Genomic DNA, 23524 nt, shown 5'->3' with positions numbered 1-23524 from the left:
TATATAGTTTTCCTTCCATGGGGCTCATGTGACCCCTTTGCTTCCTGATCTTTTACACCAGCGATTTTGTCTCAATTTATGGCAGGGTTTAAGATGTCACATAGGACACAAAGATTCACTTTTTCTAAAAGGCTTATTTACATTTACTACCTTGGTCTAGGGTTGCCACCTGTCCAGTTTTGAAGTGGGCAACCTGATTTTTCTAGGGGATGTCCAGTTCAAAACTGCTTGCCCAGGTTTCAGTGGAAAAAAAGTCTGGCCAGTCTCAATCCCTCCTGACGTCATTGCTCTGGGTTCTCTTGAAAATGTATAACCACTCGTTGGAGAAACTGAAGAAGTTCTTCTGCCGCCGGGAATTGAAGAATCCACTCGAATGGTAGTGAAATGTTTGGAACAGAAGAAGCAGCTTAGATGAGTGGTGAAATGTTTTCAAGAAAATTCTAGTTGCTTTAGATTTAATTTTAGTACATATAGTAGCTACCCATTTCAAACAATCAGATCCTTTCTATCTTTTAGTAGACCGATCTGAACCAATTGGTGACTGGTGGCTTTAGGTAACCGCAGTGAAGCAATTTAGCCCTGACCATCAATCTTTAATAATCCACCTCTTTGTCATCTCTTTACCCTTACGGCCCATGTCACATAAATTTGTCTCCCTACCCTTCCCATTTACTCTCATTTCTATCCACCCTCCAGCTCGTACAATGTTACTGAGTACCAACTGATTGGAGGAGACTGTCATCCAATGAGAAGGTTTCCATTGTAGCATAATTGTTTTCCCACCTCTTCTCACCAACAGTTTCTTTTCCTCATGGAACAGATACAGACAAAGAAATATAATTGTCAATGTTGTGAGAATACATCAAACTTAAGGAAGTCTCTTGGGTTGGCCCCGAACAGATTCTCACCGATGGGCTGACCTCGCTGGCAGCATGCCTCTCACTTCTTCTGACCTTCTGTGCTGGGCAAACTGCCTTAATCAGGTGTCTTTTAAAGGTGTCGCTCAGCACAATGTATATAAAAGGGTTGATGCAACTATTGGCATAGCCAAGGCTAATGGCCACTTTGTATGCATAGAAGAACACCACTGTTGGATTGGCCACTTTTAGGTGGACCAGCTGTAATATATAGTATGGCGCCCAACAAATGAAGAAGGCAGAGCAAATTGTTACAGATGTTCTAGTTATCTTCTTGGACCTGGCTCTGAAGTTCCTCTGTGGCAGTGGGACCACCACACAGGAAATATGCTTCTGGATCTTGATATAAACAACACAGATTATAAGAAGAGGTATGACAAAGGCCAAGAAAAACTGGTAGAGAGTGTACCAGTAGATATCAATGTAGAAATTGGGTAGGATAATTCCACAACCAGCATTGCCATCGGGATGCTCAATCAACTGAGTGTACATGAAGACCGGAATTATTGTAATTAGGGAGCACAAACACAACAACAAAATCACCAGAGCTGCGGCACATGTGGTCCTCATATAGGAAGAGCGGATGGGGTGTACTGTTGCAAGGTAACGGTCCACTGACATGGCCGTGAGGATGTAGGTACTGGCAAACTGACTGTTGGCATCCAGAGCTGTGATGATAGTGCACATGGTGGCACCAAAATGCCATACGCCATTCCCTAGTAACTGATGAATGAGAAAGGGCATTCCAAGCAAGAAGAGCAGGTCGGTCACAGAGAGGCTCACTATGAAGATATCAGCAATGTTGTGGTTGCCCTTGGGTTTTTTGTTAATGGTGTAGATTACAATGCAGTTTCCAATGATTCCCACCAAACATATGATCCCAAAGATGACAGGAAGGACAACGCTGCTATGGTCTTGCCGCCCACTGAAAACTGCAAAGGGAGAAATATGAAACATTAGTATTTACCTTGTGTTGCAAGCTTATAAAGCTGATTGGCTACAGATTGTACAAATAGCATTTAGAGTAGGTACTCGTAAGGACGGTGGGCTGCGCAATTAAAGCCTGTCAGTTGCATTCAGTTCAGTTGGCACAGCATCGAGCACCTGTGGGCACAACATGCAAAGTGATTCCCTGTACTTGCCATCTGATCACAGCAGGTGGTAGGTAAAGGGTTAATTTGTGCTCGAGCTTGCAGCTCTTTGTGCAATCTTCAGAGGCCTGCAAAATGGGCATTCCTAATTTGCACAATATCTGCCACTGGAACTCATAAACATTTAATTCAGCTGTAAGGGCTGCCCTGCAGAGCATAGATTTGGGCATTATGTTTTCTGCTAAAAACACAGACCAGCAATGGTTGTCATTTAAAATTATATTAAGTTGTTACTGTCATTTTATTCCCTTAAAGTAAATGTAGAAACACCAATCACCACCCTATGTGGCTTAATATAGAAGTAAAGAAGATAATAGGAAAGAAGAGAAAGACATTTAAAAAGTACAAGTCTGTGGGCACAAGCTGCATTTAACGAATATAAGCACTATAATAAATGTTGTTAAATAGCAATCTGGAAGGCAAGAATAGAAATGGGGAGAGCATTGCGGCAGAGGCTAAGACTAACCCCAGAAAGTTTTTTTAGTATATTAATAGTATATTAATAGTAAAAAGATGCGGTTTGAGAGTGTGGCTCCTTTAAATAATGGTACCAGTAAGGTTGTTTACTGCAAGCCAAAAATAATAAAATAATTTTTTGTATGACCAAAGTTTCTGAAATATCCCCTTGTTTTTTGACCCAACAGTCCTCGTTTCTCCTCGAGCGAGCAGGAATCCAAAGTTCAAATAGGTCAGCACTAATAAAAGCTCAGGCGAAATTTTGCAGCGAATTTTCGTGGGCGTTTCGCAAATTTATTCGCTGGCGGCGAATCGCGCAAATTCGCTGCGAATTCGCGCCTGGCGAATAAATTTGCCCATCACTACTTTTCAACTTCCTCTAGCAAGAGAGACCAACCTAAAGCTTTATACTCTACAAATTCTGATATGCACAAATGAATCTGAACGTCTGTAAGTACCCACCTTAATCAAACACACGTGGTGAAGTGGAAAAGGCTAGCTGCACTAAAGGTCAATTGAGACCATACGAGGTTGTGGAACTACAACTCTCTAAGTAAATACTACACTATATTATCTATTTTTCCTTTTTCATTCTATTTTTTTCCCCTGAGCTTTTATTAGCGGTGACCAGTATGGTTGTAACAGATACAGAAAAGGCAAATGTGCTAAAAAGTTATTTTCTTCAGTGTATACAATGCAGGAGTCAGAGTTTCCAAACGCACTTCACAGCTGCACTGTTGGCTCAACCTCAGCTAGTCAGTGGCTGACTCAGGATATGGTTCATAAAGCTTTAATTAAAATTAAAGTGAACAAGGCGCTAGTGCCAGATGGAATACACCCTCGGGTTCTAAGAGAGCTTAGTTCAGTTTTAGTCGGCTTCTATTTCTGATTTTCTCAGACTCGCTTATATCTGGTATGGTACCTAGGGATTGGAAAAAAGTTGATTCCTATATTTAAAAAGGGATGACGATCCCAGCCTGATTATTATAGGCCAGTAAGGTTGACATCTGTGGTGGGCAAATTATTTGGAGGCTTGTTAAGGGATCACATTCAAAATTTTATCCTAGTAAATGGCGTTATGAACAGCAATCAGCATTGCTTTATAAAGTGTAGTTCATGTCAGACAAATTTGCTTTTTTATGATGATGTAAGTAAGATGCTGGACAGCGGGGGAGGAGTAGATGTAATTTATTTGGATTTTGCCAAAGCAGATGAGATTCACTGTTGATAAATGTAAAGTTGTGCACCTGGGATGTAAAAATATGCAGCCATACCCTTAATGGGACTGCACTAGTCAAATCCATTATGGAAAAGTAGTCCAGGGGTGTAACTAGATACTTGAACTTTATGACGAGTGTCTTTTTTTTTCACCCAAACTTACAATGTTACTATGAAGCACAGACTGTAGTTAGGTTGATATCTGTTAGAGACCATTGTGTTTAGGGTATGGCAAGATGGAGACAGTAGGACATTATGGAACCAATGTCAGCCATTAAGCTGAAGTACAACTTAAACAACAGCTAAAGCATGGCCTGCAGCCTTTCTTTATTCTGCCCTATGTTTATATGCTATCTATTGCATTTAGCACTGTCTCCATTTAATTCTTGTGAGAATTGGCCTTCAAGGTCAGGTTCTCTGGAGGACCCTAGGAGGCCCAGTCTGACACTGAGCGGAAGGGCCATAGCTTAAATAATCCTACTTATCTGGGCTGTTGTGAAGTCTCTGAAACCAGGCCAACTACAGATGACCTTGACTGCAGAAGACTCTCTACCCTTCAGGTTTTTGTTGCATGGTTTGTACCAAGAAGACTCAAAGCCAAGTAGCCTTCTCTAGCAGCAGATCATCCCAGAGTGGCTTATCTGCACCCTGCGTTGTTAATTGAAAAAATGCTACATGCACTGGCATCTAAATGGCAAATTATCCCTAAGGAACGTTCGTCTTGCCTGCAAGATGGTGAATCGATAAGACCAATCCAAGGTCACATCTCATCATCTGCCTTAGGTATTATACAGCTTGTATTTTTATATCACGGTTTCTTTAATCTTCATGGGAAAAAAATCAATGAACAAAAATAGCTCCCTGTGTGTCGCTGTATAAAACAAGATTAAGAGATGTATGAAAGACACCTTTCATTAAAATCCTCAGTTCTCCCTAGGGACACGGCTCTTGCATGTACGTGCAGATTGGGGTGGTCCTTAAGGTTGGCTTCAAGATCTCTGCCTCAGCAAGACCTTGGGTTGTTTGCAAGCTATGTCCTTTTTATTTGTTGAAAAAGCAATTCACTATTGACGACTTTATCAAAGACTGAATGCAAAAGTTTTTTAATGGCAATGGCAAATGGTGTATTTTTAGGCCCTGGGTCCTCCTCCACGTATTGGCGCACAATCTGGTATGAGTCCTTATTAGGCCCCTCAGTCATGAAGCCTGTCCCTCCAATTGTTTTAGGCCAATGGTCATGACACATGATCATAATGCTTGTGCTCCATAAAGTAACCCTGATCTCATGATCCTCTTTTGGATTCTGTAAAATCAATGGAGTAACTGGAGTGCACGACAATGGTGACCTTCTGTTGCATTTAAGAACTGTTGGAAGATTGAGTCTGAACCTAATACAGAGGGTTCAGAGGATTTGTGAACTTGATTGACAGTCCAGAAACTCCTCCAAAAACGAGCCCAACACAGGATGATTATAAATAAACCTTCTAAAGTAAGACGCTGCATATCGGCACTATAGGAACCACCGAGGAGCTCATTATGGACCAAATTTGAAATACCTTAGCTCATTTACCAATGGAAGCACCCTCAAATAAAATGCATATTTGTAAAATTCACTAACCTTGGACATAGAGTAACAAATTAATACTAATCAATGAATGTAAAAAAATATATATATAACAGAGGAAATAAATTGGTTGTGACATCACAGCTGGTTGATTCCTGGATGGTGCAAAACAAGTTCTGTGATTAGCTATTTGGTAGCCCCTATGTGGACTGGCAGCCTACAGGAGACTCTGTTTGGCAGTACACCTCGTTTTTATGCAACCAAAACTTGCCTCCAAGCCAGGAATTCAAAAATAAGCATCTGCTTTGAGGCCACTGGAACAAACATCCAAGGTGCTGGTGAGCAACATGTTGCTCATGAGCCACTGGTTGGTGATCACTGCTTTATTTGGTGCAGTCTTTCCTCGATATGCCCACCTAAGGTGGAAAATATCAGGCTTTTATCCAATTATTGGCCCTAGGGCCAAACAATTAGATGTGAGGGCCACATCAACCAGCTGATATGGTCCCAAAATCAAACCTGCTGGATATCGGTTGAGTGGGCCCATCGGACGTCCTCAAACATGGGCAGATAAACTGGTGGATCAGCCTAAGAGCACAATCCGCAGATCAAATCTGCCCATGTAGGGCCACCTTAACTCCCACCCTGCTCCCATGCTTTCAGCTACTTTCTTTCTTCATGCTTTAAACCAGGTTTAGGCTAATGGCACATCCAGAGGGAAAATGCAACTGTCAATTACCCCTTCTGTCTCCTACCGCTCATGTTAGAAAATGGAATGGCGCATATAGAGAGGTGGCAGTCATACATATAACACTTCCTTGAGCCTTTTTGTGCATGGGTGGATTGTAACATTGTTATGGAAGGATGTGGCCAGACAGCAAGTTAACAATGGAAATTTACCCAGGCATAAACCTGCAGTCAGGGCATATAAATCCATAGAAGCTAATCAGTAAGGAAATAATGATATAGTCAAAGGGAAGAAGGCACTTCAAAGTCTGTCATAGACTTTCTTTAATAAATGCAGCAATTTACATGTTCTCTTTCATATAATACGTTAATTATAGATGGATTTTATTGCTTCTCTTCTTGCCATAAGGGATATTTCTCTACATTTAAAGGTCAGCCTGGCTACAGGGTATTAATCTTGTTATTGCCAGTCTGTTCTTTACATAGTTTTCTAAAGGCTCCATATAGTCTTTTCTTTCTAGGATTCTGGCCTATAACACGGATAGATTGCTCCGGTTCTGTTTATTTCTTTAAGCGCCAGCCTTGCTGCCGAGGATATCCGGCCCTGTATTCCCTCAGAGGAGAAGTCTTTTAACACACAAAAAAAACATATTATTTACCCTTAGTAAATAAAGGATGATTTTTCCACTTATTGGACTATAAAAAATAACTAGACAGATTAAAAAGGAAAGGTTTTGCTGTTGTCAAGGTAACTACTCTTACCACAGACTGAGAAAACTACTGTTTTTTTTAAAATAAAACACAATACAACGGCATAATAAAAAATAAGTTCACAAGGTCTATATATTGATATTCTGCAATACAAAGAGGTAATATTATGCACTGAAGGCATTTTCATATTTAGTGATTCTTGAAGTCAAATATACAGTAGTGTCTTCAGCTAACCTGGATTCTTCTAAGCTGGTGACCCACCATTAGGAAGACAGGTATAATAGGGAGAGATGGTGCCTATAGTAACAGTGGGATAATAGTCTCTGGGAAAGGAGTGTGACTGTGGGATAGCAGGTATAGTAGGGAGAGATGGTGTCTATAGTAACAGTGGATAATAGTCTCTGGGAAGGGAGTGTGACTGTGGGATAGCAGGTATAGTAGGGAGAGATGGTGTCTATAGTAACAGTGGGATAATAGTCTCTGGGAAGGGAGTGTGGCTGTGAGATAGCAGGTATAGTAGGGAGAGATGGTGCCTATAGTAACAGTGGATAATAGTCTCTGGGAAGGTAGGGTGACTGTGGGATAGCAGGTATAGTAGGGAGAGATGGTGCCTATAGTAACAGTGGATAATAGTCTCTGGGAAGGTAGGGTGACTGTGGGATAGCAGGTATAGTAGGGAGAGATGGTGCCTATAGTAACAGTGGGATAATAGTCTCTGGGAAGGGAGTGTGACTGTGGGATAGCAGGTATAGTAGGGAGAGATGGTGCCTATAGTAACAGTGGGATAATAGTCTCTGTGAAGGGAGTGTGGCTGTGGGATAGCAGGTATAGTAGGGAGAGATGGTGTCTATAGTAACAGTGGGATAATAGTCTCTGGGAAGGGAGTGTGGCTGTGAGATAGCAGGTGTAGTAGGGAGAGATGGTGCCTATAGTAACAGTGGATAATAGTCTCTGGGAAGGTAGGGTGACTGTGGGATAGCAGGTATAGTAGGGAGAGATGGTGCCTATAGTAACAGTGGATAATAGTCTCTGGGAAGGTAGGGTGACTGTGGGATAGCAGGTATAGTAGGGAGAGATGGTGCCTATAGTAACAGTGGGATAATAGTCTCTGGGAAGGGAGTGTGACTGTGGGATAGCAGGTATAGTAGGGAGAGATGGTGCCTATAGTAACAGTGGGATAATAGTCTCTGTGAAGGGAGTGTGGCTGTGGGATAGCAGGTATAGTAGGGAGAGATGGTGTCTATAGTAACAGTGGGATAATAGTCTCTGGGAAGGGAGTGTGGCTGTGAGATAGCAGGTGTAGTAGGGAGAGATGGTGCCTATAGTAACAGTGGATAATAGTCTCTGGGAAGGTAGGGTGACTGTGGGATAGCAGGTATAGTAGGGAGAGATGGTGCCTATAGTAACAGTGGATAATAGTCTCTGGGAAGGTAGGGTGACTGTGGGATAGCAGGTATAGTAGGGAGAGATGGTGCCTATAGTAACAGTGGGATAATAGTCTCTGGGAAGGGAGTGTGACTGTGGGATAGCAGGTATAGTAGGGAGAGATGGTGCCTATAGTAACAGTGGGATAATAGACTCTGTGAAGGGAGTGTGGCTGTGGGATAGCAGGTATAGTAGGGAGAGATGGTGTCTATAGTAACAGTGGGATAATAGTCTCTGGGAAGGGAGTGTGGCTGTGAGATAGCAGGTGTAGTAGGGAGAGATGGTGCCTATAGTAACAGTGGATAATAGTCTCTGGGAAGGTAGGGTGACTGTGGGATAGCAGGTATAGTAGGGAGAGATGGTGCCTATAGTAACAGTGGGATAATAGTCTCTGGGAAGGGAGTGTGACTGTGGGATAGCAGGTATAGTAGGGAGAGATGGTGCCTATAGTAACAGTGGATAATAGTCTCTGGGAAGGGAGTGTGACTGTGGGATAGCAGGTATAGTAGGGAGAGATGGTGCCTATAGTAACAGTGGATAATAGTCTCTGGGAAGGTAGGGTGACTGTGGGATAGCAGATATAGTAGGGAGAGATGGTGCCTATAGTAACAGTGGATAATAGTCTCTGGGAAGGTAGGGTGACTGTGGGATAGCAGGTATAGTAGGGAGAGATGGTGCCTATAGTAACAGTGGGATAATAGTCTCTGGGAAGGGAGTGTGACTGTGGGATAGCAGGTATAGTAGGGAGAGATGGTGCCTATAGTAACAGTGGGATAATAGTCTCTGTGAAGGGAGTGTGGCTGTGGGATAGCAGGTATAGTAGGGAGAGATGGTGTCTATAGTAACAGTGGGATAATAGTCTCTGGGAAGGGAGTGTGGCTGTGAGATAGCAGGTGTAGTAGGGGGAGATGGTGCCTATAGTAACAGTGGATAATAGTCTCTGGGAAGGTAGGGTGACTGTGGGATAGCAGGTATAGTAGGGAGAGATGGTGCCTATAGTAACAGTGGGATAATAGTCTCTGGGAAGGGAGTGTGACTGTGGGATAGCAGGTATAGTAGGGAGAGATGGTGCCTATAGTAACAGTGGCATAATAGTCTCTGTGAAGGGAGTGTGGCTGTGGGATAGCAGGTATAGTAGGGAGAGATGGTGTCTATAGTAACAGTGGGATAATAGTCTCTGGGAAGGGAGTGTGGCTGTGAGATAACAGGTGTAGTAGGGAGAGATGGTGCCTATAGTAACAGTGGGATAATAGTCTCTGGGAAGGGAGTGTGACTGTGGGATAGCAGGTATAGTAGGGAGAGATGGTGCCTATAGTAACAGTGGATAATAGTCTCTGGGAAGGTAGGGTGACTGTGGGATAGCAGGTATAGTAGGGAGAGATGGTGCCTATAGTAACAGTGGGATAATAGTCTCTGGGAAGGGAGTGTGACTGTGGGATAGCAGGTATAGTAGGGAGAGATGGTGCCTATAGTAACAGTGGATAATAGTCTCTGGGAAGGTAGGGTGACTGTGGGATAGCAGATATAGTAGGGAGAGATGGTGCCTATAGTAACAGTGGGATAATAGTCTCTGGGAAGGGAGTGTGACTGTGGGATAGCAGGTATAGTAGGGAGAGATGGTGCCTATAGTAACAGTGGGATAATAGTCTCTGTGAAGGGAGTGTGGCTGTGGGATAGCAGGTATAGTAGAGAGAGATGGTGTCTATAGTAACAGTGGGATAATAGTCTCTGGGAAGGGAATGTGGCTGTGAGATAACAGGTGTAGTAGGGAGAGATGGTGCCTATAGTAACAGTGGATAATAGTCTCTGGGAAGGTAGGGTGACTGTGGGATAGCAGGTATAGTAGGGAGAGATGGTGCCTATAGTAACAGTGGATAATAGTCTCTGGGAAGGTAGGGTGACTGTGGGATAGCAGGTATAGTAGGGAGAGATGGTGCCTATAGTAACAGTGGGATAATAGTCTCTGGGAAGGGAGTGTGACTGTGGGATAGCAGGTATAGTAGGGAGAGATGGTGCCTATAGTAACAGTGGGATAATAGTCTCTGTGAAGGGAGTGTGGCTGTGGGATAGCAGGTATAGTAGGGAGAGATGGTGTCTATAGTAACAGTGGGATAATAGTCCTCTGGGAAGGGAGTGTGGCTGTGAGATAGCAGGTGTAGTAGGGAGAGATGGTGCCTATAGTAACAGTGGGATAATAGTCTCTGGAAGGGAGTGTGACTGTGGGATAGCAGGTGTAGTAGGGAGAGATGGTGCCTATAGTAACAGTGGATAATATCTCTGGGAAGGTAGGGTGACTGTGGGATAGCAGATATAGTAGGGAGAGATGGTGCCTATAGTAACAGTGGGATAATAGTCTCTGGGAAGGGAGTGTGACTGTGGGATAGCAGGTATAGTAGGGAGAGATGGTGCCTATAGTAACAGTGGATAATAGTCTCTGGGAAGGGAGTGTGACTGTGCGGATAGCAGGTATAGTAGGGAGAGATGGTGCCTATAGTAACAGTGGATAATAGTCCTCTGGGAAGGTAGGGTGACTGTGGATAGCAGATATAGTAGGGAGAGATGGTGCCTATAGTAACAGTGGATAATAGTCTCTGGAAGGTAGGGTGACTGTGGGATAGCAGGTATAGTAGGGAGAGATGGTGCCTATAGTAACAGTGGGATAATAGTCTCTGGGAAGGGAGTGTGACTGTGGGATAGCAGGTATAGTAGGGAGAGATGGTGCCTATAGTAACAGTGGGATAATAGTCTCTGTGAAGGGAGTGTGGCTGTGGGATAGCAGGTATAGTAGGGAGAGATGGTGTCTATAGTAACAGTGGGATAATAGTCTCTGGGAAGGGAGTGTGGCTGTGAGATAGCAGGTGTAGTAGGGAGAGATGGTGCCTATAGTAACAGAGGGATAATAGTCTCTGGGAAGGGAGTGTGACTGTGGGATAGCAGGTATAGTAGGGAGAGATGGTGCCTATAGTAACAGTGGATAATAGTCTCTGGGAAGGGAGTGTGACTGTGGGATAGCAGGTATAGTAGGGAGAGATGGTGCCTATAGTAACAGTGGGATAATAGTCTCTGGGAAGGGAGTGTGACTGTGGGATAACAGGTATAGTAGGGAGAGATGGTGCCTATAGTAACAGTGGGATAATAGTCTCTGGGAAGGGAGTGTGACTGTGGGATAGCAGGTATAGTAGGGAAGAGATGGGTGCCTATAGTAACAGTGGGATAATAGTCTCCTGGGAAGGAGTGTGACTGTGGGATAGGCAGGTATAGTAGGGAGAGATGGTGTCTATAGTAACAGTGGGATAATAGTCCTCTGGGAAGGGAGTGTGACTGTGGGATAGCAGGTATAGTAGGGAGAGATGGTGTCTATAGTAACAGTGGGATAATAGTCTCTGGGAAGGGAGTGTGACTGTGGGATAGCAGGTATAGTAGGGAGAGATGGTGCCTATAGTAACAGAGGGATAATAGTCTCTGGGAAGGGAGTATGGATGATAGATAACATGTACAATGGGTTGATATGAGCTGAATGTGTGTGATGAACAATACTAAACACGCAGCTGGCAATCACTTTCCATTCCTCCTCTCTCTGCTCTATTGTATGAAGCAGCAGTAGATGATGATAATTCTGCAGTTGATCGACTGGTTATAATCATTCTGCCCACTGACTTACAGATAATTGCATTTATTTTTCTGAAGCCAAGACCTATATACATTTTGCTCACATAAAGCTCATGTCATGGACACAAAAGTGCAAGATAGATTAAAAGAATACTGTCAGCCCTTTCTTAAAGAGACAGTAATACCAAGACACAGGATCCTGTAGAACAGCTGTCACATCGGGCCCAGGGGTCCACCTTGTGCCGCTTCTGCTGTGAATAATTTTTTTTTTACATGCTCTGACTCTTGAAACAATGTAGCAGGTCAGTACTACTTCAGGTCTTTTAATCAGCTGGCTTATGCTACATTATTTATGAAGTCAGAATCAGTAGTGCCAGTGAAAATAAACAGCCAGAAAGACACTACCCACGCTATGCTCCATGGAACACATGCTACTATCTCATCTGCTTGCCCTGTCCGTTGCAAGTGAAAAAGCCAAGATCCCAAGAAGTCAGGGCAGAATTCATAGGTTGCCATGGAAACTGGGATAACAACCACAACGGTATTTGAAACAAGAGAAGTTATCCATTACTCCCAGTTCAATTAAGCAGTAGCGATCCTGTCCCCCTGCAAAGTGACGGGTATGAAAATAACCTTTTTTGCTATTTATGAACCATAAGAATGAAATTGGTTTCTTCTTTGGCTCAGAGAAGACACAGAAAATAATAAAATACTAAAATAAATGCTGAATTGGGTTTGCAGGATGAAGCTATCCAAGGAAGTTGCAGCAAGTACCAGTGCACCTTATTTTTTGAAAATGGACTCATCATGGGAACCTTGGATCCACGGACGGAACTTGGGGTAAGTAGGGTCGGACTGACACTAGGAAAAAACCCAGTGGGCCCCAGGCTTCATGCTGTATGGAGGAGCTGCATCTTGCAACTGGTGTGGGGGCCAGGGGCACCCCAGTCTGACGATGAGCAGAACAGGCAGTTGCCTAGGACACAATGGTGAGGGGCGTGGGCACATACTTCGTTGGATGCCAACCACCCACTCCTTCCACTGCTCACCAGTAAACTCCACACTCGCTAGACAACATGTGCATGACCTTTGGCACAGGCATGTGGAGGGACAGGCAGGAGACCTGGTGGCCAGCTGGGTTGCATGAGAAACACGACTGGCTTGGCCCAAGCCTTGTGGATCTACCGCCAGTTTGGATTTGCTGGTAATCCCAGGGTTCCCTTAGCGGACTGCGTCAATAGCTCACTTGAGCCAAGTAAAATGGTTGCTGATGCTGCTATTGACCCCATATTCACTGGCGCACTGAATGTGACGCCGCCCTGGTCTGCAAACTTGCCATGGGAGGAGTTTGGGCAGCTCATGGCTCTGTTATAGGCACTACAGGGCATGAAGGATCTAGGAGAGCTGATTTTTGGTCCTTCTGTTCTTTCCTTTAAAATTGGATTCCCCATTCTACTTTGTTGGCATGGCCTATGGCTAAGGGTTTACGGATTGGCAGTGGACTAGTAGCCAAGGCCAATGGCCAATGGAGCCCTATTATTTCTTATGGCGTCTGAACTCTGCCTAGACCAATGGCAGGCTTTTCTTTAGGATGTTACCCCATCGAGGTAAAGCACCGCAGCAGCCTGGTCAGTAGTGGTGTAACTATAGAGGAAGCAGATCCGGAGAATGGGGGACCACAGCTTCTACTTCCTCCATATCTGTAAAAAACTCCCTCCTCCCCAGTCACTCTCATACCTGTGAGCAGGTAGGGAGGATGCAGGTGGGCAGCAGCAGTGGGTAGGGAGTGGGCAGTTGAGGCAAGGTAAGGATCACTGTGCACTGGGCATCTTTTTTGATGCGGTTGAAGGTGGTCGACAAACACTAGTTACTCCACTGATTTTCAGGCTTTTTTTCAGTTCCATTAATAATGTAATAATCATATTCATTCATAATTATTCATATTCTTTTATAAGGTATTTGAATCTTTTCACCAGGTACCAACTTCATTATTTCATGAGCTTTGTGCCGGTATGGACACCATTAATGATGTAGTGTTTATTTCATTGGCCTGACATGGTATCATTACTATTCCTGCTGGTACAGAAGTAAATTTCCCTCACTTGCAATGATTAGATATAGATAAAAAGATGCCCCTCTATAAATACAATTAGCCTATTTATTCATGTTTTTCATCCAAAGCCAGAGAAGCTCACGTATTGAAATGTAATGCAAATCCCTTTCTTTGTGCTTCTAAACTCAGATTCCACCTTCCAACGTGCCTGCAGCAAATTACTCATAATGGAACTAAAAATGGTTTCTCCTATTATCCCGTTTCTGTAACAAGCCGAGACAAATGAATTAATGTATCATTTGGCCACTATTTGTCTTCAGTGCTCCGCCGCTCCTTGAAATAACTGTATGGACATTCTGAACCACGTCTAGTGGCTTAATTGACCATTATCCAAGAAGGGGGAGCCTTCTAGAGGGAGACTCTGTACTATGCACTCCAGAGCTTCTCGTAAAGCAGTGACAAGCAAACCCAAAGAAGGGCATGGAGCAGTGACTTTGGACAGGCTAGTTTGGGGGAGAAACGGGAGAATGCATACAGTATATGCACTTTTATATACCCTTTATCTTGAAGGTCAATTATGGTGAGCTTTGGAGCAAATATTTATTTACTGTTCTAGATAATCTTTTAACTATGGCTGATTGGTCAATTGGTTTATCTGTAACCTTGTTATGAGCTAAAGGGGTCCCTGACCAAAGGTTGGACCTTCAACAGGGCCTTGAACTTAAATCAGAAATGATCCATGATGGTTTGACCATGCGAGTGAGATGTTCATGCAGTAAGAACTGGGGGCCATGATCCTCTTGGAACATATAAACACCTTTGGGAGGCAATGTGTGAATATGGTTTAATGATTATTGCCCAGGACCACCCCCATGAGCACCAAAACAAGATCTGTTTCTCTATTTAGCAGCACTATGAATTACTGCACAAACCCTCTCATTTGAACCAGAAAGTAGCCCACTATCAGGTGTAAAGTTATGGAGGAAGCAGACCCTGAGGCTTTTGGGAAGACTGCTGGTTGAGTGTTTGGTTCCCACGAAGATGTTCGTAGGGGGGGGCTCAGACCCTTCTAGTTACACCACTGGGTGAATTATCTAAGCCTAATGTCTTGATACGGTTTGCTTCATCATTATCAAAGGAACTAGAGGCTTCTAGAGCATTAAATATGCAGAAAGTGATCCCCAGAGGTTTTAGGAAATAACCAATTTCTTAAACGTATCTGGTTTTTGGTATAAATATACAGTAGGTAGTGCAGAGGGATACAGTGCCACTATGGTGGGGGAGGCAGCAGCTATTAGACCACTGTACTGGACTCTGGGCTCCTCTGCCTAATTCTAAACCCCACACTAATGCCATTGTGGGTCGGTAGGCAACAGGTTACAGTCACAGAATTTTAAGTCCTGGTCAAGCCTCATCGCATGGGGATTGGATGAGTTGGAGGGGAAGTTCCAACCTCAGCTATCCAATCCCTGAGCAGCTCAACTGGGACTAAACTTTTGTGACTATTAATGGAAGAGAAAGGACAGAAGATGCAGTCATCTGTGCTCCCGCCCTCCCATCCGAAGTCATCAGTTCTGTGACAGCAGGGGAGACCCGGCTAATCAAGTATGTGCAGCACTGCTGGGCCCCCCTTAAGCCCTAAAACCCTCTGGGCCCGGGACAACACTCCCCCTGTCCCCCCCCCTGATGGCGGCCTTGGCCGCAGGGTCTTCTTCTTCTACCACTACACCACTGGTTCCTAGAGTTTCCACCTGGTCAGTATTTTACAGGTAGGGTTGCCAACTGCCTGGTATTTTAACGACCTGGCCGATAAAAATCATGGTTGATCCCAATGTTACTAATAGGGGGAAAAATATATAATAAGGCCGGTATTGTCTTACAGAAAAGGTGGTAACCCTTCTGGAACCCCCAATTGTTTCTCCCTTACGTTACTACAGACGGATCCCATTTTATAACTGGCTGCACAGAAGCTAGCAGCACCCCAACTCCCTTGTCTGGATTACACACATATGAATCTTTAGGGGAGAAGCACACCAAATTTTCTGGCAGAGCCTTTATCTAATTTTATTTGCAGAAATTTGAAGCACAAGCTTGCGGGGACCAACCCCCCTTCCTCAGGTCCCTGCAAGCTTGTGCTTCAAATTTCTGCAATTAAAATGAGATAAAGGCTCTGCCAGAAAATGTTTTGTGCTTCTTCCCTACACAGTCTGGATGACACAATTGGCTTGGAAGCAGCTTGGGATATGATTGCAGTGATAAGTTGTGGCTGAAACTTTAGGGGGTCAGTGAACCTGGTGGTACTTTGGAGCGAAACCTCCATTTTTGTTGTCCTTCCAGCTGAATTTTTAGTGCTCCCATTTCCCTCCACTCTCCTGTGTTTATTGAATGCCAAAGGACATGTCTGCCGTGTAGAGATTCGGTACCTGCAGAGACAGGACTTGTTTGAAAGCAGCGGTGCTTCTAGTTCACAGAAAGGCAGAAAAATCTCCTTGTGCTTTGAAGGTCTGAGCTTGTGAAGCTCCCGGCCCCTGCGGCAGGTCTTATTAAGCTCGCTTTGCCATGGTGTAAGTGCATTAGGAAAGCAGGAAAGTGCCAATGAACATAGATAAACTTTTTATCTCTCCGCGAAATTGAATTATTCTAGAGTCACCACTTTAGCCATTAGCCATGTGCTGATTGATCCAATAAATGGGACACCACTGATTCATTAGTATTTAGTCACCCTGTGTCATTTTAATCAGCCAACGAACAGATGAAAGTCAGTCCTGATTCATAAGAGAACATGTCTTTCATTAATGTCTAACAATGAGCGCAGGAAGGTTCCTTCATAACACATGTTCATCTGAAATCTATAGGTTCAAAGGGGCAGCCTACAGATACACAGTCGTTAGCGAGCCCATTAGTGACTTTGAGTAATGACTGCATGAAATATGGAAGGGAAGATGGCCTGGGATTATCCACTGACTCATCTCCGCTACAGGGAAGTGCTGAAAATCAGGACCATTAGTGGTGGCTGCAGAACAAGGCGAGGCTACCAGTGCATAAAATATTAAGAGATAATTGGGAAACTATTTCTTTTTCATTTTTACCCTTTTATGAAGGTGTTCCTAATGCAGCCTACAGTCTAAACTTTCATCAGCTTGAGGTTGGCTGGCCATAAGCTTCATCATCACCTGAAGTAGACAGTAGGAAATTCATATGTGTTGGTTTGGGGCAAATTTAGCCTCCCGTGCCTACATTAAATTCTACCAATGCAAGAAGGACAAGAGTTTGGACTAGTGGCTAAAGCAGTGTCTGATGTTAGTAGTAATGATCTGCAGGGCAACCTGAAATCCATGAGTTGGGCAGGTTTGGGCCGTCACACACAGTTTGTGGATCGCACCCATAACCTTCCTGTGCCGGCTTTTTCTTCTAGCAGCGTCCATTTATAGATGTGCACCGCCATGCCATTTTGTGACATCAGAGATGGGCGGGTCAAGCACGGGTCTATAAATAGAAGAGCTGGGTGGGTTTGGGTCAGATGCGGGTGAATTTTTGGATTGGCATTTATAGGTTTAGAAAGTATTTCCTCTATTGAAGAAAAAGTCTACTTGCACCTCTGACTTGTCCACCCCGATGAAGTAGCTATTAGATATAGAGAGTCCCAAAAGGTAGATGTTTTTATATAGGCCTACAATGGAATTAAAGATTGGCTGATGGAAACTGTTGTTGGCTGGGGCCTACTAGGTCCTAGGCTGGGGTTGCCACCTTTTAATTTCATGGAAAACAGGCAGGAGGGCAGGGCGGATGATATCAGGGGTGGGCCAGTTACATTGGGGGCAGGGCTAATGATGTCAGGGAAGGGGCCCGATGACATCAGGGGGCGGGACTGATGACATAACGATCAGCGATTCGCTGTCCTGTCCAGAATTCATAATTTGGAACTCCAGACATCCCTTCCAAAAACCGGGCTGCCCAGGTGAAATCCCGAAAGGTGGTAACCCTGTCCTAGACCCACTAGGAGACTACCTCTGGTATTCCGGTAGGCCAGTCCCTGGCCATGATGCCCCATGGTATATGCAAGCAGGGCCAGATTTCATCCTTTCGTGCCCCTAGGCTGCCTGGGTCCTAGCGCCTGCACGCAAACGCACACACCTCTCTACAAGCACATGCTCTGGCCCTCAGCTGCCAGGTACTAACACACAAACATCCCCCCACAAACACACGCTCCCCAGAGTTCTTCCAGATGCAGCTTGGGTGGCATGCTCCTCCTCAAATTGTGGCCTCACCACAAATCCGGGCCTGTGTGCAAAGTCTGATCATCATAATCTGGGTGGGTTGCTTAAATTGCCATGTGCTCATTTGATGACCTGGTCAAACTTCAGGATCTCTGCATGAGTGTGCTTCTGCCGAATACACCAATATAGGTATATGCCAGATACTCCACCTGTAGACATATGACACTATGCTGTAGTCAACTGATATTCTGCAAATTATGAGTTATATGCATCTTTATGGTGCATGTGCTCCAACATGAGGTGTCACAAGGTTGTCCATGAAGGTTTCCATTTATCCAGATCATGATATATACATTATCTAGTCTTGGAAATGCTTCACAGCTCATCTGAGCAATTTCTTCTGAAGACACTCCCATGAGCAGGGCCGAACTGGGCCAGCGGGACACTGGGAAAAAACCCAGTGGGCCCCACCAAAGGAGACAAGCTCCCCACACCTGGCACATACTGGCCCTGATGCTTTGCATCTAGAAGAAAAAAAGATATGTGCAGTATAGGGGGTTGGCAGAGGCAGTTGTGGCTGTGGCTGGGGGCCAGGGGATTGTGTCTGGGGTGACAGGTGGGCTGGTTGTGGTGGTCCCCAGACCTCCAGTCCGAAGCTGCCCATGAGTGGTGAAACATAAGTTCAATAAGTTCAATTACTTTAGACGTCTCACTACTAGATAGTGCTACAAAGTTCCAACAGAGGAACGTATAATGTAAACACACGTCTGACTAGTGACCTTCTACGAAATGCAGCCTGATCAAAACACTCCAGATTCTTAGTTGTACAAAGATGCTATCACAAGGATATATGTCTATTGAGGATGATAGACGTTGTTTTAGATTTTGAAATATTCTTGTTGGATGTGTACCACATTTGAGACACTTTTCCTTGGATAAAGCATTGCCTTTTATTTGTACAAAGGTAACCCTTGCAAGAAATAAAAAACAAAGCAAGGGCGGGACAGGCACTGCATGATCCCGTAAGAAACAAAGCTTCTAGTAGGTTTGTTAAAAGTGGGTCACTCTTGCATTCCATGAGTCTCTGATAATTAGCCTAAGGGCTTGCTGATGCCTGTTCCACTCTTACATCTATTATTGTGAGTTCACATCTCTCAACATCCTCAACTCTTCGTTCTGGCCTAGGGTACTGCTCCTTTTTACCCTTTCAAACAAGGAGCTCCTCTCTGTTCACATGTTCCCCTTGTTCCTGACTATCCTGAGATACATCCATTTCTTCATTTCTCTGAGGGGTCATGGCTTCCCTTAGATCATCTAAGGGAAATCGTCTAGGGAAAATATCAATGTATCAATCATTCAACTACTGTATATCTATGAGCAATTGGCCCAAAATCTCTTAAATGGACTTCAGACTGAACCCCCCGGGCCACTGTTCCAGCACCCTCCTGCGAGAGCAGCCTCAAAGTTTGGGAAGCACTGCTTTTTGGATATGGGAGCATCTTAACGAGTATCCATATGTTTTTCAGCCGTGTTTTTATGTCATTTGAGCTCTCGGGAACCAATCAAACACTGAATTACAACACTAATGACTTACTAAAACATATTTTGGCTGTGGGAGCAAACTCAACACAATACTGCCCAGGGAGGACACCTCAGATCCTTAATATAACTATACATTGACTTGACTATAGGATATTGGATTATAGCATCCAACTACTACTTCTTCAGACACAATGGGGTATATTTATCAAAGAGTGAAGTTAATAGTGAAGTTCCGCCACTAGAGTGAAATTCCGCCACTTTCCATTCATTTCTATGGGATTTTTATAGGCGTATTTATCAAAGAGTGAACTTTCACTTTCACCCATTGATAAATACGCCTTTCAAAATCCCATAGAAATGAATTGAGAGCTGCGGAATTTCACTCTAGTGGCGGAACTTCACTCTTTGATAAATTTACCCCAATGTTACATGGATACTATCAGATTGACAGATATTTATTCAAGGATTCTAACAAGAAGGGGCTGATTCACTAAGGGTCGAATATCGAGGGTTAATTAACCCTCGATATTCGACTGGGAATTAAAATCCTTCAACTTCGAATATCGAAGTCAAAGGATTAAGCGCAGATAGTACGATCGAACGATTATTCCTTCGATCGAACGATTAAATCCTTCGAATCGAACGATTCGAAGGATTTAAATCCAACGATCGAAGGAATATCCTTCGATCAAAAAAAGTTAGCCAAGCCTATGGGAACCTTCCCCATAGGCTAACATTGACTTCGGTAGCTTTTAGATGGCGAACTAGGGGGTCGAAGTTTTTTTTAAAGAGACAGTACATCGACTATCGAATGGTCGAATAGTCGAACGATTTTTACTTCGAATCCTTCGATTCGAAGTCGTAGTCGAAGGTCGAAGTAGCCCATTCGATGGTCGGAGTAGCCCAAAAAAAACTTCGAAATTCTAAGTTTTTTTTACTTCGAATCCTTCACTCGAAGTTAGTGAATCGGCCCCGAAGTCAGGAATTACATATTATTGAGATTCCTAAAAATACTATCAAATTCAGCTGATTCTGCCAAAAGTGGTTTTTCCAGCATGTGTAGTAAGCAATAGGTCAAGTTAATGGGCGCATGAAAAATCACTTATCTCCTCACAAAGAGACAAGGGCTCATTTTTGAACACATGGTGCAAAATGCAATTTTTGGAAGCAAGTTGGCCTATTTTTTTTTTTTTTTTGCCAGAAATCCAGTGTAAAGCATCTGGCGCAATTGTGCCCGATGCACATTGGGCCACATTCAGGCTGGTGGTAATTGAAGGGTTCCCTAGTTTCAATGTCTGAACTTGCGCACTGTTCATCGGAGGAGTCTGGACAGGGCATTGGAACTCTTTCGAAGTACTCGAAAAATGCAAGGAGTGTGTATGGACGCAATTGTGTTCATTTGATACATTGGTCACATTGCAGCAAAGGTGACGACAGCAGGAAAAAAAAAAACATTGTAGTACATTCCAAACTGCTTTATCAATTTATTAAATAAGAGACAACCCACAATTAACCCAAACACACTTTTCCAAATATATATATCTCCTGGTTTCATCTACCGACCCCTAATCAGTCTGGCACTCTCAGAATGCCTGAAATATTTGCAGCAGGAGAAAGTTAAACAGAGGGTGCTTAGTGATAAAAAATTTACCTCAATATATATATATATACATATATACTAGGGATGCACCAAATCCAGGATTCAGTTTGGGATTCAGACAGGATTTGGCCTTTTTTTAACCAAATCCTAATTTGCATAAGCAAATTAGGGGGTGGGAAGGGAAATCATGTAACTTTTTGTCACAAAAAAAGGAAGTAAAAAATATTTGTTTCCATTTTTTTCCCCTTCCTGTCCCTAATTTGTATATGCAATTTAGGATTCGGTTTGGTATTTGGCCGAATCTTTCATGAAAGATTTGGGGATTCGTGCGAATCCCAAATAGTGGATTCGGTGCATCCCTAGTATATACTATTTTAAAAGTCATTTATTGAACACCTTCATCAGTTCTTCCTTAAGTAAATTTTCCTTTAAAAGGGACAAACTATACCCCTATACCCCCTTCTTCAACTTGAGTTCAATGGTCCTGTGCTGATCAGTAAGCAAATAAAGGATGTAAAGGGAGGGGGTAGCTCATAATAATATTTTTTTAAGCAAACTCAGCTATTTACAGGGGACATATCTAAATCTGTCTGTACATACAGTAGCTAGGTCTGCGCTCTGTGTATCAGACATGGGCAATGGGAAGTTGAACCTGTTAGGACATAATGAATAAATGTATGGAAATCCATATTTATATTGCTCTGGCATCACACAGAGCACTTCTAGCATTGTATTCATGCATTCACGGCACGGACAGGGGGAAAGGGCAAGTGAATACGATAATAATAATAATATATGTAATGAAATCAAAGATTAAGAGGAGCAGGAGAATGGAGGTCCCTGACCCAAAGACCATTTAATCTAGATATATAAATATATTAAAAGACAAAGATATATAGCTAAACTAAATCTCCAATGAATATCACACGGGCCAGAATTTATTAACCAGAAAACAAGAGGACATTTACCTGCTGCTGGAGACCCGGTGCCACTCACATTGGAACCATTGAAATCGAATAGGCCCCGAGGGTTATCCATGTCCAACTCGGCCATTTCATTAAAGTCCTGAAACAAGTCAGTCATTTAAGGTGGAATGTAATATGCTTCGCTAGCGCAAAAAACAATCGCAAAGACGTTTGCAAACGTTACCGACCATGTTTGACTGATTAAGACTTCATCGACTTCCTTGCAGTGTATGTAATACAATTTCACAATCACAAACCATATTTTGCGACAAAATATTTACAAAACTCTAGAGCAGGTGCTAAAGGTTCGCAGTGCACCATTAAGATTCACAATGCAATTAAAGCCTAACGAAGAATATTACATTACGACAGGTGAAGTTTGGCTCTTTCCTATTGTATTACATTTCCCCCTTAGTGTTATAGAGACTTCATCAACAAACAGTTCTACAGGCCCTCCATTAATGAGCTAGCAGACAATTCTACGGGTGTTCTTTGGTTGAGCTAGCAAAAGATTCTATAAATATTTGGTCAAGGAGCTAACAATATTCTATATTATGTTAATGAGCCAGGAGAAGCTTCTATAGGATTTTCTATAAATAACTATTTCAGTGTTGAACAAAACATTTTACAGGTGTTCTGTTGATAAAGTAGAACAATACTATAGGTGTTCTATTAATGAGCTAGGAAAAGTGTCTATAGATATCCTGTTAAAGAGCTAGCAGAAGATTTTATAGATGCTCCGTTAATGAGCTAGCATGATTCTTAGGGGATCCATTAGTGAGCTGACAGGACACTCTGGGGGATTCCTTCAGTGTATAAACAGTGTATAAACAGTACAGTCTAGATTAGTCAACTAACAAACAGTTCTACAGGTTTTTCATCAGTAAGCTACCAATAACTCCTATAGGTGTTCTATCAATGAGCTACTGAAAGTCTCTATTGGTGTTCCATGAATGTGGTATCTGAAAAAATTCTATAGGCATGTCATCAATAAGCTACTAGATAACGCTATAGGCGTTCCCCTTAATAAGCCACATAAAGACTCTATAGGTGTTCTACCAAACAACTCCATAGTTTTTCCATCAATGAGCTACTAAACAACTTTATAGGTGTTCCATCGATGCACTACCAAAAAAAATATATAGGTATTCTATCAATGAGGTACTAAACAACTCTTTAGGTGTTCGATAAATGAGCTACAGAAAGACTTTATGGGTGTTCCATCAATGATCTCCAAAAGCATCTATAGGTGTTCTACAAAGCAACTCTATAGTTGTTATATCAATGAGCTACTTAACAACTCTATAGGTGTTCCACCAAAGCATTGGTGTTCCATCAATGAAGTATCTAAAGATTCTATAGGCGTGCCATTAATGCACTACGAAATAACTCTATAGGTGTTCTACCAA

General features: G+C 43.1%; 1 protein-coding gene across 1 annotated transcript; it reads right to left on the bottom strand.

The window, feature by feature from the left end:
- Positions 1-22270, bottom strand: LOC108701660 (melanin-concentrating hormone receptor 1). The gene is made up of 2 exons (XM_018236588.2): positions 22119-22270; positions 1-1849 (listed from the first exon to the last, which is right to left on the bottom strand). Exons 1-2 carry the CDS (start codon positions 22231-22233, stop codon positions 810-812), a joined length of 1155 nt encoding a protein of 384 aa, XP_018092077.1. The 5' UTR covers positions 22234-22270; the 3' UTR covers positions 1-809.
- Between the last annotated feature and the right edge of the window lie 1254 nt (positions 22271-23524).

This window comes from Xenopus laevis, chromosome 9_10L, assembly GCF_017654675.1.
Source record: "Xenopus laevis strain J_2021 chromosome 9_10L, Xenopus_laevis_v10.1, whole genome shotgun sequence".
Classification (NCBI taxonomy): domain Eukaryota; kingdom Metazoa; phylum Chordata; class Amphibia; order Anura; family Pipidae; genus Xenopus; species Xenopus laevis.
Note: the sequence above shows the minus strand (reverse complement) of the source record. Positions and strands in the feature narration are given on the sequence as shown.

Coding starts and splice junctions, on each gene's coding strand:
- LOC108701660 (XM_018236588.2), bottom strand. CDS start 22,233: ATGACTGACTTGTTTCAGGACTTTAATGAAATGGCCGAGTTGGACATG. Junction 1,850..22,118: donor CACCGGGTCTCCAGCAGCAG/GTAAATGTCCTC, acceptor CTCCCTTTGCAG/TTTTCAGTGGGCGGCAAGAC.